General features: G+C 29.5%; 2 protein-coding genes, 1 long non-coding RNA gene, 1 other non-coding gene and 1 pseudogene across 4 annotated transcripts in view; 4 read left to right on the forward strand and 1 right to left on the reverse strand.

Annotated features, from left to right (window-relative positions):
- The window catches only part of LOC101493969 (aldehyde dehydrogenase family 2 member C4-like), a 4,434-nt gene extending 4,153 nt beyond the window's left edge, over positions 1-281 (forward strand). Inside the window, exons 10-11 of the mRNA XM_004503375.4 lie at positions 6-168; positions 278-281. Of these exons, the coding sequence (XP_004503432.2) occupies positions 6-168; positions 278-281 (167 nt within the window). The remainder of the gene's footprint in view (positions 1-5; positions 169-277) is intronic.
- Positions 282-6,276: 5,995 nt separating this feature from the next.
- LOC101490077 (aldehyde dehydrogenase family 2 member C4-like) lies at positions 6,277-10,232 on the forward strand (annotated as a pseudogene).
- Positions 8,657-11,067, reverse strand: LOC140920631 (uncharacterized). The gene is made up of 2 exons (XR_012163366.1): positions 10,991-11,067; positions 8,657-10,439 (listed from the first exon to the last, which is right to left on the reverse strand). It is a non-coding gene; the product is annotated as an uncharacterized lncRNA (long non-coding RNA).
- LOC101490406 (peptidyl-tRNA hydrolase, chloroplastic) lies at positions 10,860-17,583 on the forward strand. The gene is made up of 8 exons (XM_004503363.4): positions 10,860-11,501; positions 11,650-11,734; positions 12,222-12,289; positions 13,176-13,226; positions 13,330-13,403; positions 16,793-16,851; positions 16,943-17,019; positions 17,114-17,583. Exons 1-8 carry the CDS (start codon positions 11,295-11,297, stop codon positions 17,225-17,227), a joined length of 735 nt encoding a protein of 244 aa, XP_004503420.1. The 5' UTR covers positions 10,860-11,294; the 3' UTR covers positions 17,228-17,583.
- Positions 11,127-11,198, forward strand: TRNAD-GUC (transfer RNA aspartic acid (anticodon GUC)). Its single transcript has one exon. It is a non-coding gene; the product is annotated as a tRNA-Asp (tRNA).
- Positions 17,584-18,746: the final 1,163 nt, after the last annotated feature.

Below are 18,746 nucleotides of genomic sequence, written 5' to 3' on the forward strand. Positions count from 1 at the left end.
AGCAGGAATTGTGACAAAGAATTTGGATATAGCAAACACTATGTCAAGGTCCATTCGTGCAGGCACAATTTGGATAAATTGTTATTTTGCTTTTGGAGATGATATTCCATTTGGAGGATATAAGATGAGTGGATTTGGAAGAGATTATGGATTGCAAGCCCTTCACAAGTATTTACAAGTTAAATCTGTTGTTACTCCCATTTATAATTCTCCTTGGTTATAAGTTTAGTGTGGATTTGGAACAGATTATGTATTGAAACTTTTTTCTTTTTGTCAGATAGTCTGTGGAACTTTCTTGTTTGCATGCTGCATCGTTTACAAATAATTTAAATTTAATAACTCGGTATGATTTATTTACTCTTGTTGTATGGTGCAACATTTATAGATGATTTAGGTTCGAATTTTCTTGCCATGACATAAATATATAAATATTTGTGTCATTGTGATTTTGTCACATGTATTTGTCGTTTAGTGCTATTAATTTAAATATCGTAAATTTTTTGTGATTTATGTTACTCACGTCCAATCATATATATACATCGTAAATATTTATATAATTTTATTTATGTTATTATTGTTTAGTATTTTTCACAAAAATTATAGTTTAGTTTTATTTATGTTTATACACGTATATTTTATAGATTTAATTTACAACACAATTAAAATAAAGGTTTTCATACAGTCAAGTCAATTTTAATCATCTCATCATTGAAAATATTTGATTTTATTTATAATTATTTGAAAATTTTATTTTATATCTCCAAATTTATACTTTTATCCTCACATTTTAATAAAAATCTAATTTTATCATTTTTTTAAAAGAAAAAAAAAGTAAACTTTATAATTTTTGGAGACATGTTTGTGGTTCGAAAAACTTGTTTCATAAATGTGTTGGGAAAACTTAAAAAAAGTTTTCCGGAACACAAATACATGAATGTGTTTTGGAAAAATTGAAAGAAAAAAAAATCAATACACAAAGTTTAAATTTTCTAAAATATATTTATGTCAAATTTTGCAGTACATAAAGTTCGATTTTCTAAAATACATTTGTGTACTAAAATTTTTTTTAAAAGTTTTTCAATACACAAATTTCAAATTTATGAAACACATGTGATTTGGAAAACTTTTATTCGGAATCCAAGTTGAATTTAGTGGGATAGAAAAAAATATACTTTAAAAAAGATTTGGTGGCCGAAAAAAACATTCACAAATTACTGATAAAAAAAGTCATCACAAATACAAAATTTTAAATTGGTTGTTATTAATAGCTAAAAAAGCTCTCACAAATCATTTTTTTTTTGTTCGATTGTAACATTTGTGGCGGCAATAAAAGGTCACAAAATTGTTGGACGGAAAAATTATTTGAATTTGTGGCGCCTGATACCCTTAAAATGAACTTGATTGATTGAAAATATACGCAGGATTTTGTGGTGGCATATACACTCACAAAATCAATACGCTGGAGCATTCTCTTTATAAATATTTTTCTCTAACTTTTCTCTCTACCTTCTATCTTGAGATTCAATAAGTCTTTATATTATGTTTTATTTTTTAATGTTATTTTTTTTATTTGAAGTTATTTATTTAAATGATATCATTTAATTTTCATTTTGATCGTGGTGTTATTGAGTTGATTGCGAGAAGTTGTTATTTAGTCGTAAACTTCAAGTTAAACATTATCCTGCATCAAATTAGTATGAATTATATTTTAAATATAGATTACTAATTTATATAATTATTATTAAAAAAACGTTAAATAGTTATAAATTATTTTTAGAGCGTTAATGTTTTATTTTAGAATGTAGAATATATTATTTTTAAGATTGGTTATAATATTAGTTTTAAACTTTAATATTAGTAAGATTAGATAAAAAAAATGCTAATAAAATATTTAAATTGTAAAAATTTTACACAAATTAAAATGTACTTATTTTGGAACATTTTATTTTGTTTGATAGTAATAATTTTATTAAAATTAAAATTATATTTTTGTTTCTATATATAAATATTTTATTTATATTTATATTTTCATTTTTTAAATTATATTAGTATTAATTTTACATATAATATATTTTTTAACATTAATATGTGAATTTTATAAAATGATTTTTTTTAATAAAATTATCTATTTGTGGTTGTCTAAGTCCTCGCAAATAAAACACTTTTGGCAATCTAAATTCTCACAAGTGATTTTTTTTATATGCTTTATCTTTTGAGCCAACTTAAACTCTCATAAATTTGTGAGAGACTTTTTCATCGCAAATAATATAACTAAAAAAATAATTTTTATAACCGTTTTTATTCTTTTGACCGCTATAAATAAAATATTTTTTATAGTGGATACTATATTTTATATCTGTCACCAAACTTAAACGAGAAAATAAGTTGATGAAAACGTGCAGAGTTATTTTACTTTTTCCAAATATTTGGTGATCTTGTGGGGAATCTCCTTTGTCTTGTTTCACTTATTTATGCATTTGGTGTAGTTTTTAGGTGTGGTAGTTCGTTTGTTGCTATTCTTTTTTCCTTTTGGTTTTGACCATTTTATCTTTGTGTTTTTTTATTGGGATGGATGAAATTATATATTATTAATCAAAGTAGTATTAGTGACTATTTTAACATATTTTAAAACACTTTCGGGTAAGATTTTAAACGCAGTCATTTGAGATTATGAGTAATAAAAAATCCAAATTTCGCTATTTGTAAATTAAAAAATATATAAATTTTAAAGTAGACGTATAAATAAAGTTTGTAAGTTAATTATGAAAAAATTAGTGTTAAATGTATTTACACAGTATATATAATTGAATATAATATATATCTATATATATATATTTATTATATTAAAAGATATTGTAATATTTATTTGAGTTAAATATTTTTTTATGAATGGTTAAATATATTTTTAATCCTATAAAATTATAAAATTTCAAGTTTAATTCATGAAAAATATGTATTTAATTTTTGTTTCTATTTTAATTTTATAAATTTTTAGGAACTTAAAGTATCAAATTTTATATTTTTTTTTTAAATTTAAATTAAAAATGAATAAAATCATTTTAAAGACTAAAAAATTGAGATTTTTTATAGGAACTATAAATTAAAAGTTTTAGAATTTTATAAAGACAACAACATTATTTACTTTATAAATAAATAATTTTGAATTTTGAATTTAATGACATTATATTGGATGACATATTTAAAGTAAATTAGTAAAAAAAATATTTCAAGTAAATTAATTTTATTAATAAAGAATATGTTTAGAAAAAACAAACACATATAATAATGTAAAAGGGATTATATTTAGAGACTGCTACAAAGACCATTATAATTAAAAATAAAGAACATTTTTAATATCATCATGTATATTGAGACAGTATCAAGTTCAAATCCCTTAAAAAATTATTATAAAATAATCATTAGTATTATTTTAATTAATAAAATTGCTCTCTTCTTTAATTTTTTTAAAGAAAAAAAATCATCAAATATGTTTTTGAAATAATATTTAAGTCTAAATTATTAATCATTATCTCTCATCTAAATAATTTTTAATATTAAAATCACCAAAGTCACTCATCAGTCATCACTAAAGGCATAGAATCCATTTCATAAAGGTATAGAATCCATTTCAAATGATTCCCACGATTCCCACTTTTGGAGGAAACTTTGTGAAAGTGGTTGCTGTCTTCACTTTCCTTTTGCCAATGAAATATACCCTTAGTTAGTACATAGTTATTATTCTCAACGTATATTTCCTAGTTAAGAAATTTTCTTTTGAGAATTCATAAACAGTTAAAAATAAATTTAACAATTTTATTTATTATGTGTATGTAATTTAAAAGAATGTTATTTTAAAATTAGAGATTGTGAATTTACAATTCTTTATTTTATTTTTTAAATGAAATTTTATTTTAAAGATGTAAAAACTATATGTAGGATTTTTTTTTAACATAATGAATTTATTTAGTAAAAGGATGAAATTTTTTTCAGTAAAAAGTTAGTTATTTTCCCAAATAGATATTAATTATTATTTTTTTAAATAAGTTGGTTTGAAGATGAGTTTATTAATTACCTCTATATATCAATATTTTATTTCTTTGATAGATTTTTTTTAGATGAAATGCTAGAAACTTGCAATCAACTATAAGGTGTTCGAATTTATGATATAATGTTGAGTCAAAATTAGGCAAGCTAACATAACTTTATCTAGAGTAAAATTATATGATTATTAGAAGAGAGATAATACTAAATTTAAATAAAAAAGAAATAAGAGAGAAGAAAATAAAGTGAGAGATAAAAAAATTGTAGAGAATGTTGACGATAAACTAAGATCCAAATCTTTTTTCAATAGAGATTATTAATTAACAAAATTCAGTAGATATTTTTTGCACCTATGTATGCCATTAAAAAATAGGCTAAATTACATATGTGATCCCTTAACTTAATTTCAGGTAACGTTTTAGTCTTTTATCTTTTTTTTTTCTTCCCGATTTAGTACTTTATTCCTAACAATATCAAATAAAGTATGAAAATATGAGTTTATTTGAAGATTTGTGTTACGAATTTGATGAAATTTGTATTATATTGAAGAATATAATTAACTTTTATGAGTTTTGATTGAATTTTTTTTTAAATTTTTGTATAAAAAAGGATAACATTGTTGAAATTTTAAAACATAAAATATCAAATTGTTACTTAAAATTAAAATAAAGGACCAAGTCGAGAAAAAAAAAGATAAAGGACTAAAACGTTACCTGAAATTAAGTTAAGGGACTACGGATGTAATTGAGCCTAAAAAATATTATGCAATTTTAGCATATTTTTAATCATTACTTTACTATATTATAATTAATATATGAGTTTAGTTTGTAATTATGTAAAAAAAAATTACACTGTCGATCAATTTTAATTAATTATGTGAGTGATTTTAAAAATAGCATAAAAAAATTAAATATTATTAACGAATTAATGATTATGACTAATTGAGAATATAAATTTTTTTATATATACTTACTATATATATATATATACATATATATTAAAAAAGTATTTAAATATCGGTACATAATTACTAACTATGTAAATATATATACTATAAAAATGATCCTTGACGGTCCTTAAGAAAAAAAATGGTCATTTGATGATTCAAAAAACAAAAGTGTGTAACATAAGATATTAAACAATAATTAGGTATTTGTAAATTCATATCCAGGGGCGGAGCTTCTCAAAGACAGGGGGCCGCGGCAACCCCAAGAAAAAAAAAATTATAGCTAAAATGACTAAAATGCCCATATTATAACTAAAGAATTACAAGAATACCTAAACTTAATTCAGTTTTCTCTTTCTTCTTCTCTCTTCCATCCAGCCTCTCTCCTTCTCTGTTCTCTTCTCTGATTCCCTCCCTCTTGCGTACAAGTTACAGTCGTCCTCTCTCTCTCTTCCATAATCAGATTCACGAATCAATCACGACAAACGCGCAACCGCCTCCGCTCGCTGCGGGCCTGCGACGGCCGCCTCTGCCTGACTGCCTCCGTGGCCGTTCCGCCCGTTCGTCGCTCTCGGGCCTGTTCGCTGCAACTCTCCAGATCGCCTCTGCCTGACTGCTTTGTTCGCTGCAACTCTCAAAATGTTCGAATTTCTATTTTGTTATTGCAGATTTTTGTTAGTTAGTGCTGATTTTTGTTAGGTTTGATTTATGTTAACATGAAATTTAAAGCTTCATTGTTAGTGTTGAATTTGAAGCTTTGATTTGGAGTTTGAAATTTTGATTTAGAGTTTCAATTAGAGTTAATGCTGATTTTTTTTTAGAGTTTTTAGGTTACACATAAGGTGTTTGATTTTATGTCAATATAAAGTGTTTGAGTTTTTTTGTCGCACATAGGGTGTTAGATTTTATGTCTATATGAAGTGTTTGAGTTTTTTTGTCGCACATAATGTGTTTGATTTTATGTCTATATAAAGTGTTTGAGTTTTTTTTGCTACATAAGATATTTGATTTTATGTCCATAAGGTGTTTGATTTTATATCTAAAATTTCTAAATTATTTGATATTTCACTTTGTATTTATTACAACTTAAATTTTTACTATATAATATTATTTATATATTATATTTTTATGTCGGCCACCTCAAGATTTTCGGTCAAGCTCCGCCATTGTTCATTAGCAAATTATTGAAAGACGATAAAAGTATAAAAAGTTATACTTATTAAATTAGGTGCACACTCATTGTCCATTTTATTATTATTATAAAAAATAACTTTTTTCCCACCCACACCTCAGCCAATCCATGATCATCTTAATGCATATATACTAACTCTCACAACTTATTTTTTTCTACACTAAAAAATATATTTACTAAGTCTCACAATTTCACAAAGATGACTGATCTTAGTTCCACTAATGGCTCCTTGCTCAAGATGCCAACCATCAAATATAACAAGCTCTTCATCAATGGAGATTTTGTTGATTCTGTATCAGGTTCTTAATTGCATACATTAATTATTTTCATCTTCATCTATATACTCTTATAATTAATTTGAGCTAATTATGCCCTGACTCAAATTTATAATAATGAACCATGCGGATATATAGACCATTAAGTGCTATCTCAAACTAGCTAAAAGAATGTATTTCAGAAAGAAAAAAAAAAAAACTCAAACCAAAAGAATTGATAAACACATATAATCCGATTAAAAAAAGTTCTTACAACATATGTAGGGGTGCTATTTAAAGCAGTAATTTGCTACAGTATCACTAATTAAACTAATGTCTATATCTGAAATATCAGCACTTTTAAAATTGTACATACTCAGCATTAATATTATTTTTGTATTTGAGTTTTTTTTTTTTTTTTTTTTTTTTTTGTTTAAAAATTTTTTTTCCTCTTTTTAAATTTTTATTGTGACTTTTTGTTATAAATTGAAGAATTTAACTCTTTCATGGTGAATTTAAAAATATTGTTTATTGAGATAAGAAAATAAGTATAGTTTTTTTATAAAAGAAAAATATAGAATAAAGGGTCAAATCATCCTTAATTAAAAAGAACATGAAGATGTAATTAGTGTTAAAAATTAAAAAAATAATAATATAATATTATAAATTTTAATAAAGTGAGTGAAAATAATCTATAATATTTTCATAAAAAATATTTGATCTTCTAACCTAAAATACAAAGATATGGAGTGTGCAAAACATATATTTTTTTTGTTATAAGAATAAAATATTTAAAAATATATTAAACTAAAAGAAAAAATATTCTTACCGATAAAAAAAAACTTGTGGGGTAAGAGCCCCTGTTACCTCGTGAATGAATCTATCCTCACTCTCATGTTAGTATATTTCATATATCTTGTTGATTGATCCATACTTTAAATTTCTCTTTCTTTTACTTCGGTATTCATACTAATGAATGATAGACGCCTAATCAAACTTTAATATTTTGAACATATTAGTTGCATCCAAAATATAATAGAACCAGATGTAAATATAATTTTTTTTATAATTATTTAAGATAAAAATCTTTAAAATATAAACTTGTAACAAACTGAATTTACGTATATAATTTTTTTATATAGAATTTTAAAGTTGAAAGTTTAATAGGACTAAAAACATTTTTAAAATTTGATCCTAAAGTAACATTAATTAATTTATTTTGTATGGTGTTTAAATGGAAAATTAGGAAAGACATTTGAGACAATAGACCCAAGAAATGGAGAGGTGATTGCAAGAATCAGCGAAGGAGTTAAAGAAGACATTGACATTGCAGTTGAGGCAGCACGTGAGGCGTTTGACTCAGGTCCATGGCCCAGGATGTCTGGTGTTGTATGTTGTTGTTATTATTATTTCTTTAATTGATCAAATTTATTTATTTATTTATTTTCATTGTCCTCTAATAGTCCAAATTTAGTAAATTAATGTTGTGACTATTAATAATAATAATCAGGAAAGGGCAAAAATATTGATGAAATGGGCAGAAATAATTGATGAAAACATAGAAGAAGCAGCAGCATTAGATGCAATTGATGGAGGAAAGTTGTATCATGTTGCTAAGGCTTTTGAAATTCCATCAGCAGCAGATTCACTCAGATACTATGCAGGTGCTGCTGATAAAATTCATGGTGAGGTATTAAAAACTTCTGGCCAATTCCATGCTTACACATTAATGGAACCAATTGGTGTTGTGGGACACATTACTCCATGGAATGCCCCAACTTCTATTTTCTTCACCAAAGTTAGCCCTTCTTTAGCTGCTGGTTCAAACACCTCTCTCTGCTTTGTTTTATGCTCATCTAGCTAAACTGGTACGTACCAACATATCCTTATCAAAATTGGTCATTAGTTTGTTCAATCATTCAAAACGTTTGATTTTAATCGTAATTACTTTTAAAGTCACGTATATAATATAATTGTTTTTGTTTTTTAAAGGCTGGAATCCCAAATGGAGTGTTGAATGTAGTACCCGGATTTGGCCCAACTGCTGGTGCTGCAATTAGCTCACACATGGACATTGATGTGGCAAGTTTTTTTTTTGTTTGTTTGAAAGAATGCAACAAGTTAATTGTATCATATACTATATTATATAATTATATATGTCAAACATTTGAAAGTTCAATTATTGGTTCAGGTCAGCTAATTCCCTTTGATTTAGTATCTTCAGGTCAGCTTTACTGGTTCAGTTGAAGTAGGGCGTGAAATAATGCAAGCTGCAGCTAAAAGTAATTTAAAACATGTTTCACTTGAATTAGGAGGCAAGTCACCTCTCATTATTTTCGATGATGCTGATGTAGACAAAGCTGCTGAGCTTGCTCTTTTCGGCGCCCTAGTTAACAAGGTCATATTTTGCCTTCCAAAAATCATTTCCTTACAAAGATCATCCTGTATTATATCTCTGCCAAGCCAACATTTTAGTTCTAAGCTTGTGGTTTTTTCAGGGAGAAATTTGTGTCGCAAGTTCTCGTGTATTTGTTCAGGAAGGAATTTACGATCAAGTTGAAAAGAAGTTGGTGGAGAAGGCAAAAGCTTGGGTCATTGGAGATCCTTTTGACCCTAAAACTCAGCAAGGACCTCAGGTAAGATCAATATATAGTGGTCTAACATATGAGATTAGTCTTCCACAACCGATGAACCACGGTTGGAATTTCTGATAAAAAAGGCGCCAACATATAGTGTTGGCAACCATTCAAATTGGATTGCAAAACATTCACAGAAAAAAGGGCAATTAGAGTAACACATTAATTATGATAAAACTATTTCTAAAAATACAACTGCTTGTTTCTTTTCTTGTAACACTGCAACTACTATAGTTCAAAAATATAGTTGACTGCTTGCAGAAACAGTCAAATAAGGATCCTACCTGGTTGGCTTGATAACAGTTTTCTATTGTAGGCTGATAGGATCCAATTAGAAAAAATTCTTTCCTATATTGAGCATGGAAAGAGAGAAGGAGCTACACTCTTGACTGGAGGTAAAACAGTGGGAAACCAGGGCTACTACATTGAACCTACAATTTTCTCCAATGTAAAGGTAATCAATTCTAGTTCCATCAAAAGAATCAAATTGGGTTTCCTCATCAGAGGTTGATAACCAACCATCGTGTTTTCTTTCCTTTTTAGGAGGACATGCTTATAGCACAGGATGAAATATTTGGCCCTGTGATGGCACTAATGAAGTTCAAGTAAGTTACATCTCAATTATATACTTTTTAGTACCAAAAAGAGTTTAGGAGGCATGTTGATGAAGGGTGAATTTAAGTATGACATGTGAATAACAGGACTATTGAGGAAGCCATAAAGAGTGCTAACAATACCAGATATGGCCTGGCAGCAGGCATTGTAACCAAGGACATGGATATTGCAAACACTATGTCAAGGTCCATCCGTGCTGGCATTATTTGGATCAACTGTTATTTGGCCTTAGGAAGTGACATTCCTTTTGGAGGATATAAATTGAGTGGATTTGGAAAAGATTTGGGATTACAAGCTCTTCACAAGTACTTACAAGTAAAATCCGTTGTAACACCTATTTACAATTCTCCTTGGCTTTGAATGTCGCCTGCGTGTAGAAAATAAAAACACCTGGTGAATCGTGCATGCATGTGCGTTTATGTAATTTATTTTTGTTTTGTTCTAGTTTTATTTTTACTACTATGTATGAATGTTTCATCTCTCTTGCCTGCATGTATTTAATTTCAAGTTTGCAATAAAGAACATGTGGGGTAACTCTTGTGGAATAATGGTAACATCATATTTTATTACTCAATTAAAAATGTACCAGAGAAGGATAGAGGTGACAAAATGCATGAATGAAGGGAGGGTTCCATATGTTTATAATTTCAGCAAGTACCTTCAAGCAAATTTCTCAACTTGAATACCTATAAATATGTAAGTACCAAACTACATGTTACCTGCTAGATGTATGCTTAATTTTGTATGACACATTCCTGAAAAAGAATGATAGGAAATGGCAAATATCAGATATTGGCATCTTAAAATTTTGTAAACCACACACAAGAAGGGGTTCTTTAAAACAAAATCCGTGCACAATTCATACATGAACTTAATAAACTTTCCATTTGCTGAGTTCCAGGTTCACATACCACAAAAAACTTTGTTCCTATGGGACATAAGAATTAATTTCATATCAAATGAATTATATCAATATTTTAAAACAATACCAGCTTATAACTAGTGATTCATCAAATAGTGCTTCACTTTGGCACATACATAGAGTATGCTGCATCACAATGAATTCAAAGGCCAATTAAGATGGCAAGTCTACGGTGAAAATTCAAACACAATTTGTAACAACTGGTACATACATCAACAAAACATCTAGAAATATCTTAAATTCATTATTGTCCAAATCAGAAGTTGCATAAGCCACGTTAATTTTCTTGAGTCTCAACAAGGAATCAATATGTATTCATTCTTCATTTTATGCACCACGTGAATTTGAAATGATTACATAAAGATGAGTTATTGAAAATAATACCCGTCTGTGATTGGAAGCAATGAAGATCACTCTAAAAAAATCTGGTGCCCCAATTTTAAATACCCAGACCATTTGTGTTATAAACTAAACGTGATAAATACAAATAGAGAAATTAGGTAAACAACAACAACAAGAAGTCGTTGTAGTATAGTGGTAAGTATTCCCGCCTGTCACGCGGGTGACCCGGGTTCGATCCCCGGCAACGGCGTTTTTTATTTATATTTTTTCTTATTATATCAATTCTACTATTTAGTTTTTAGGGTTTTCGTTTGTGTATGATCGAATCAATCAATCTTGTGGAACGATGAACGTTGGAGCTTGTTCGATGTCACGATTTCAGTTACCTATCAGACGGCGTTTCTCCAAACCCCTATTCTCTGCGCCTTGCAATTTGTCTTTGTTATCCGTTCGAAATTCCTCAGCTTCACCCACAGAATCGAAGAAGAAGGAACCGTGGTTAATTGTTGGCCTTGGTAATCCTGGCAAAAAGTACGCTGCCACACGCCACAACGTAAGTGCATTTTCATTTTCATTTTAATAATCACCACAACATAGTTGGTACTGTATTCTAGATTATGAAGTGCTTCAGTTACTTCGTTACATTCATATTCATGTGCTTGAGTTGCTTTTTTATTTTGTTTATGCTTTCTTTGTTTCAGGTGGGCTTTGAAATGGTTGATACTATAGCTGAGGCTGAAGGAATATCTATGAACAGTGTTTCATTCAAAGCTCTATTTGGAAAAGGTTACAAAATTAATTATTAATTTGGTTTTCGTAGTGATTTATACCATCAAAATGTTGGTAACAGTAAAACTATGTTTTCTCTCTTGCACGTAGATATTGCCATAAATAGGGAGATATAATTCTTTGTATAATGTCATTCATAGTATCACAACATTATCTAAAATTATATAGATTTAAGTAGCTTTCTTTTTTGTCTATTAAGTTACAATGTCATATTGCCTTAGAGTATTTTCATTATGGATTGCTTTTCAAATATGCTTACAACATTTTGGATCTGGTTGAGGATTGCATCTGTGCCTTGAGTCCTTATCCATCTATATTCTAATTAATAATGCATTTGACATAATATGGCTTTCACAAATATTGCAGACAGCAATTGTTTCCACACAATTTCAGTTAAGCTTTCAGAATCATGGGGATAAAAAGCAGATTAAATTTAAGTATTTATTAGTGTGTACCATTTGTGAGACCTGTTTTGCCATTGCAGGTTATATTGGTGATGTACCAATTATACTTGCAAAACCACAGACTTTTATGAATTTAAGTGGTGAATCTGTAAGTCTTCTATCCTGAGAATCTTCAGATGTAATGATGGAGTGGGACAGAAGTGTCGAAAAAAACAGCTTCCCAGTGTGTTAATAAAGTTTTTCCTTTTTTTAAGAAAATAGAATGACAAGTTACTGGTTGAAAAGCATAATTAACCAAATGACATTTTTTTTAAACCTGGAGATATTTTTTATCAAGTTAAGCTGCATTTGGTCAAGTTAAGCATGGTGGAATGTGAATGTCCCATTCATATATTTCTGATTTCTGTAATGTGAATGATTGTCCAATTTCTTTGCGAATACTTCAAATACCCCTAGCTACAACATACAACTTCTGTACTAGTTTCTTGAATTTTTACTTTTATACCAATAAAAATGGAACTACTACCGTGGCAGAAGCTTTATATCTCATTAGCACCAGCTTGTTGTCGAGAACCTGGAAAGAGAAATGGAAATTGATATAAGCAATGATTGGAAATGAACAGTTTTATTGAAGATTAAGAGTAGAATAAAAAATTCTCCTCTACGGGTTTACCCTTACAATTGAGCCATGGCTCTGTTCACCCAATGCTAACTAAATTTTGCAGCTGTCCCCTTCCATCCTAACAGCTACCCCCTTTTTATATATGTGGCAATTCCGAAATAATAGATAAATGATAGAATTTTACTATGTCTACACAGAATCATGTTAATTTTGAATCATGTTAATTTGCTCTTCTGATTTAAAATTTGTTGTGTTATGTCTTATAATTTGAAAATTTTATGGTGTCCTCTTGTCTATATCCAGTTAGTAAATCATATCCTTGTCCTTTATTGTATCCATGCTTCTAGGATTTTACTATGATAAAAAATTATATTTTGATGCTGAGTTGGTGATGTTGGAATCTTTTTTGAAGGTCGGTGCCATAGTTTCATATTACAAGATTCCATTGAAGCAAGTACTTGTGGTATAATATCTATGCTATGACTATGTTCTTTTCAAGCGATAAAGAAATATTTGAAGGATGGTCTGCTTGATTGTTTATTTCGATCAATAACTTTCTTTTTCAGATCTTTGACGACTTGGATTTGCCTTTTGCCAAATTGCGGCTGCTACCAAAGGGTGGACATGGAGGTCACAACGGGTAAATATAATCTTCTTTACATGCACTTTCTTTTTGCTCCTCTCAAGAATTAAGGTAAAAATATATTGACTCAATTGTAGTTTTAGTCCCCCCCCTATTTTTACTGGTTCACGAAATTGATCCCCCTATTTTAAAAGTTGACAATTTTGGTCTCTAATTATTTAACAAAAAAATGATGACGTGTGATACTTTAAATAACGTGACACACATGATACGACAATGTAGAATGATTAACACTCATGAAATTGGAATAAAACGCCGCAAAAATTTAGCTTTCAACTTTGGATTTTTTTTATATTTTTAATTTAATTAATGACATAAATAATTAATACATCTAGATGGTTCTATATCATAGAATTGTATGTCGTGTAATTAAAAATATGTGAAATCGTCTCATTTTAGATCAAAATTCTAAGGGAGGGACCTAGACTGTCGACTTTTTAAATAGGGGACCAATTCCGTGAATTGGTAATAATAGAGGGATTAAAACTGCAATTAAGTCAAATATATTTTATTGAATTAACAAATATGTATACTAAATCCTTCCTAGTACTCATGTATAACTAAATCCCTACTAGTACTCCTATACAACCGAATTCATATACTTGAGGGATATTTTTAATAATAAAAAATAAAATAGATTTTGACATTCCCCCTCATGCTGGTGAATAGGTGTTCTCCATTCCCAGCTTGGATACAATTCTTTCAAAATTGCTGCTGTTTAACCCTTTAGTTAGAAGACCTGCAAGGTTGCCTTGGGAGTAGACATATGGAGTGCAAATTAGGCCACTATCGAGTTTTTCTTTGATGAATTGTTTGTCGACTTCGATATGCTTGGTTCTGTCATGCTGCACTGAATTACGTGTTTTGCTAGTAGCAGATTTATTATCACAGTAAAGTTTCATTGGTTCATCCCACTTTATCTTCAAGTCCTCCAAAATGATCTTCAGGCCATAGTAACTCGCATATCCCTTGTGCCATTGCTCTAAATTCTGCTTCAACATTGGATCTAGATACCACACTTTGTTTCTTACTCTTCCAAGTCACAAAATTCACACATAGGAAAATGCAATATCTTGTGGTTAATCTTCTATCTACCATTGACCCTGCATAGTTAGCATTCGTATATGCTTCAAGACCCACATTTCCGTTTTGTCTGAACAAAATTCCTCTTTTTGGAGTTCCTTTCAAATAGTGTACCTCCTTTTATTGGTGCATGAATTGACTAACTAGACTTGCAACGGAGGCAACATCAGGACTAGTATGTGAAAATATATAAGTCTTCCAACTAATCTTTGATACATTTTCTTGTCAACTACAATGTCTTCTTCTGCATTTCCCAACTTTAAATTTGGATTGATTGGTGTACTCGATGGCTTGCATGTTGTCTTGTCCGTTTCTTGTAGAAGATTTGTGATGTATTTTTGTTGGGGTATGAAAATCCCTTTCTTAGAGTGAGCCACTTCAATTCCCAAGAAATACTTCAATTTTTTGGAAAGAAAACAATTGTTTTATGACTCTAAATGAAGGATGACCTAGGCGGCAGTGGTACAAAATAACCTTGTCCCTATTGGTCTTTATTGATTTAGAATAAAAAAGAGTTGCTATTGCTGAGTAGATTTGGAGGAAGATTTTGATTATCCAAGTAATAAAGACCATTCCATTCTCTAGCATTACCAATTGTCCTCCATGAATTCTTGTCCTGAAGGACACACAATTTGTTATAAAAAACAACATTACTGATAGGTGTTATGTTAGTTTTTGTATGGAAATTAAGCTAGTGGACAATTTAGGAATTTAAAGGACATTTCTTAGAGTTATGGATGATTTGGAAATCACCTTGATCTGATGCAATTATAAGGGTGGTGGATATTTTCTTGTTGCTAGAGAAAGGTGAATAAGTGGAGAAATGTACAAGTAAGGGTGTCATGTGCTCAGTGGCTCCATAATCCAGTATCTAATATTGGTTATAGGTTGTATATGAAGCATTAAGTCCAAAAGAAAATTGAAACTTAACAAACAAGAGGAAGTGTACTTGTTTATATGAGAGAACTTGAACCTATTGGTTTCTCCAACTTACTAAGAAGCGATCTCATCTTCTCTACTTCATCTTCATTGAGTCAGACCAATCCACTTTTGCTTTCTTTAGCTGCCATATCCGTAAAATTAGCAGATAAACGATATTAAAGATGAAAGATTGATCTATCAAACAAAACAAACTTCAAACGTCTAAAAAATATCCACAAACTGTACGTGTGCTATAATGCCGCAACAGAAAAGTCCAAGCAAAAACCATGCGAGCTTCAAATGACCCCAAACAAAAGTGATCTGATCGGAAAGTGAACTCTCAAAACGAAACGAGAAATGGTTGATCTACAATCTGGTCGAAAACGACGGTGAATGGAGGTCTAGAAGGCAGCGTGTGGGCAGCACACGCCGAAGATGACGTCACAAGTGAGCATGACGCGCGTGAATAAGTCGTTGAGAGCGGCGCTTTTGGTTTCGGCCAATCTAATGGAGGCGAGTCTTGTGGTGTGAAGTAGGCGGTCAAAGGTGGTCAAACGACGTGAGTATTGAACACACTATGGCAACAAACAGGCCAAAAAGAAATCTCAAGTTGCTGCAATGAAGTGGGCAAAAAGGGTCACAATGAAGGTGGCTAAGGCTTCGGGTGACATGTTGACAATATATCAAATATATATATATATATATATATATATATATATATTAGATTATTATACAAGCAAATCCCTATTAATACTCATATATGACTAAATCCCTACTAGTACTTCTATACAACCGAATCCCTATACTTGAGGTATATTTTCAATAATAAAACAAAAACAGATTTTGACAGCTCTATTCCAGCATTTTTTGGGTTTGGATTGACATGCTATTGAGTTTATTTCTATAAATTAGCTCGTCCATTTTGGTTCTAATTTATGAATATTGCAACCTGGTTTCTTCACATTTCTGAAAGTAGAAATATCATATTGGTCTTCTTTGCTTTGGTCATACTTGCAGTTCACGTTAGAAAATGAAGAATTTGTTGCTACACAATCATTTTCGTTAGTGTCAATTTGATCAAACAAAAGATAATTGATGGTTGTGGGATGCTAGACTTACATATTTATATGCCTTACCTTTGATAGGAACAATATAAATTCATTAGACGTGGGTATGTGGCTAAATTTTCCAGTAATTACTGAATGATCACAATAATCTCTTCCCTTTCTATTGAGGCAAAAGGTGTTTGTGCAGCTGTATTACATAACTGATACAATATGATATACTGCTGGGTTGTTGTAGTTATTTATACCGGGCCGTCGACCATGTTTCTTGCTAAACAGTAGATAATTGAAGCATGACTGTTTCTGTTCTCCTTGCAGGATGAAGAGTGTTATTAATCACTTTAAAGGGAATGCTGGTTTTCCTCGCTTAAGAATTGGTAAGCTCGTATTGTTCTTAGGATGGAAATGTTCATCTAGTATATTAGTCACTTATAATATCTATTGGCATTTTATTGTTGATTTTATTAGGCATTGGACGACCTCCTGGGAAAATGGATCCTGTGGCATTCGTTCTTCGAACTTTCACTAAACACGAAAGGGAAGAGGTATGTATTTCTTTTCTTCTCTTTTTGAAGTTTGAACCGACAAACTGACCTTTAGACACATGGAAATCCTAAATGTTATAATTATAATTTTCAGCTGAATTTTACCTTACAAGATGGATTAGACGCTGTGCGAATTCTTTTGTTGGAGGGATTTGATAAAAGTGCAACATTTGTTAATAGTTCCAAAAAGATAGAGCAAATAGGTTGAGGGATTGCACACTTTGAACATCCTTTTGACAACTATAAGTACAAACAAACAGGATCGTCTTGCAAGGAGACACAAGTTAAACTTAAAGCTCTAAACTCATTCAAGCCTCCATTCATAAGAAAGACCTATGTTTGAACTAGTAAATAGTATTCATCCATTCTTTCAAAAAGCAGTTCAGGTTCCAGCACAATCAATTCGAACCTAATGCTGGGAATCTTCAGGTACTTGTAAACTATACATATTGTTGACTTTCATCAGTGGAGTAGTTCCTCATTCTATGGGTTGCAAGGCCTCTTGTACCTTTTATATAAATAAAATAATGATGATAATAATAGGAGAGCTTTGGCTGTTTTATATGGGTGTGGCATTTTCCTTAGCAAAGTTTTTGTGCATTATCTTTCAATGTATGTATGCAAAATTGCTTTGAGAAGCAAATAAGAACATTATTAAATGCACAGAAAAAGTAGTAGCATATTAATTTTCAGCTTTATTAATTTACTTGAAAAACCGGTATGCAATTGATTCGGGTTGTAAGATACTCAAATATATTAAGTGGTCAGAGGTTTGAATCCATACTCTTGTGTATGAAGAATATGGTTGCAATTAAAGAACTCGTCTAGTATGTCCAAGAGCCTTCTCCACGAAGAATAGTCACAATTAAACAACGGTGGATCATTTGTACCTATCACTTGGTTACACTATTTTCTTGGAAAAATGTTTGGTGAACTTGACCCATCTAAGTAATAAGAATAATAGTACAAACACACTCTTTAAGATGTTTTTTAATACATTATCTTGGATTAGTTAAAATCTACATGAACTCTACTAAATTCATACGAGACTCATATGATTTGATAAAATATATGTGAATTTTAATCAATCAAAGATAGTGTGTTAGAGCGTGTATTGCTAGCACTCTTCAAATAACAATTAAGTATATAATATATTTGAAACTAAGAATATTATATACAACTTATAACATAGAATAAATTTGAAACATTTTTAATATTTTATCAAAATACTCCATCATTAAAGAATTAAGAATGCTGGTTAACATCATTTAATTAGAGATGAAATGGATATAGGATTTATTAAATGCATAACTCAAATATTCAAATAAATTCATATTTTTATCTCCACTAACATCAAATTCATCGAATAAAGAATGAAAATATGAATTTATTTAAAAATTTAAGATATGAATTTAATGAAATATGCATTATATTAAATATGATAATTAATTTTATGGGTTTTGTTTGAAAATTTTGATAAATTTTTTGAATTTTGATATATCAATGTCAATAATTTATCATCAGTCATTTAATTTACTTTATTATGTGTATACCAATTTAACTATATTTTTTATCAATTTGATTCAATTTTTATTAGGTAAAATAATATTGCAAAAAGCAAATCAAACTTTTGCATATTTTTAATTGATTCTGGTGATTTTCCTCTCTATAAATATCGAACACTACAACATTCAAATAAAATTAAAAAACAATTAATTAAATATAAG

Source organism: Cicer arietinum, chromosome 6, assembly GCF_000331145.2.
Source record: "Cicer arietinum cultivar CDC Frontier isolate Library 1 chromosome 6, Cicar.CDCFrontier_v2.0, whole genome shotgun sequence".
NCBI lineage: Eukaryota > Viridiplantae > Streptophyta > Magnoliopsida > Fabales > Fabaceae > Cicer > Cicer arietinum.

Coding starts and splice junctions, on each gene's coding strand:
- LOC101490406 (XM_004503363.4), top strand. CDS start 11,295: ATGAACGTTGGAGCTTGTTCGATGTCACGATTTCAGTTACCTATCAGA. Junction 11,502..11,649: donor ACGCTGCCACACGCCACAAC/GTAAGTGCATTT, acceptor TCTTTGTTTCAG/GTGGGCTTTGAAATGGTTGA. Junction 11,735..12,221: donor CAAAGCTCTATTTGGAAAAG/GTTACAAAATTA, acceptor TTGCCATTGCAG/GTTATATTGGTGATGTACCA.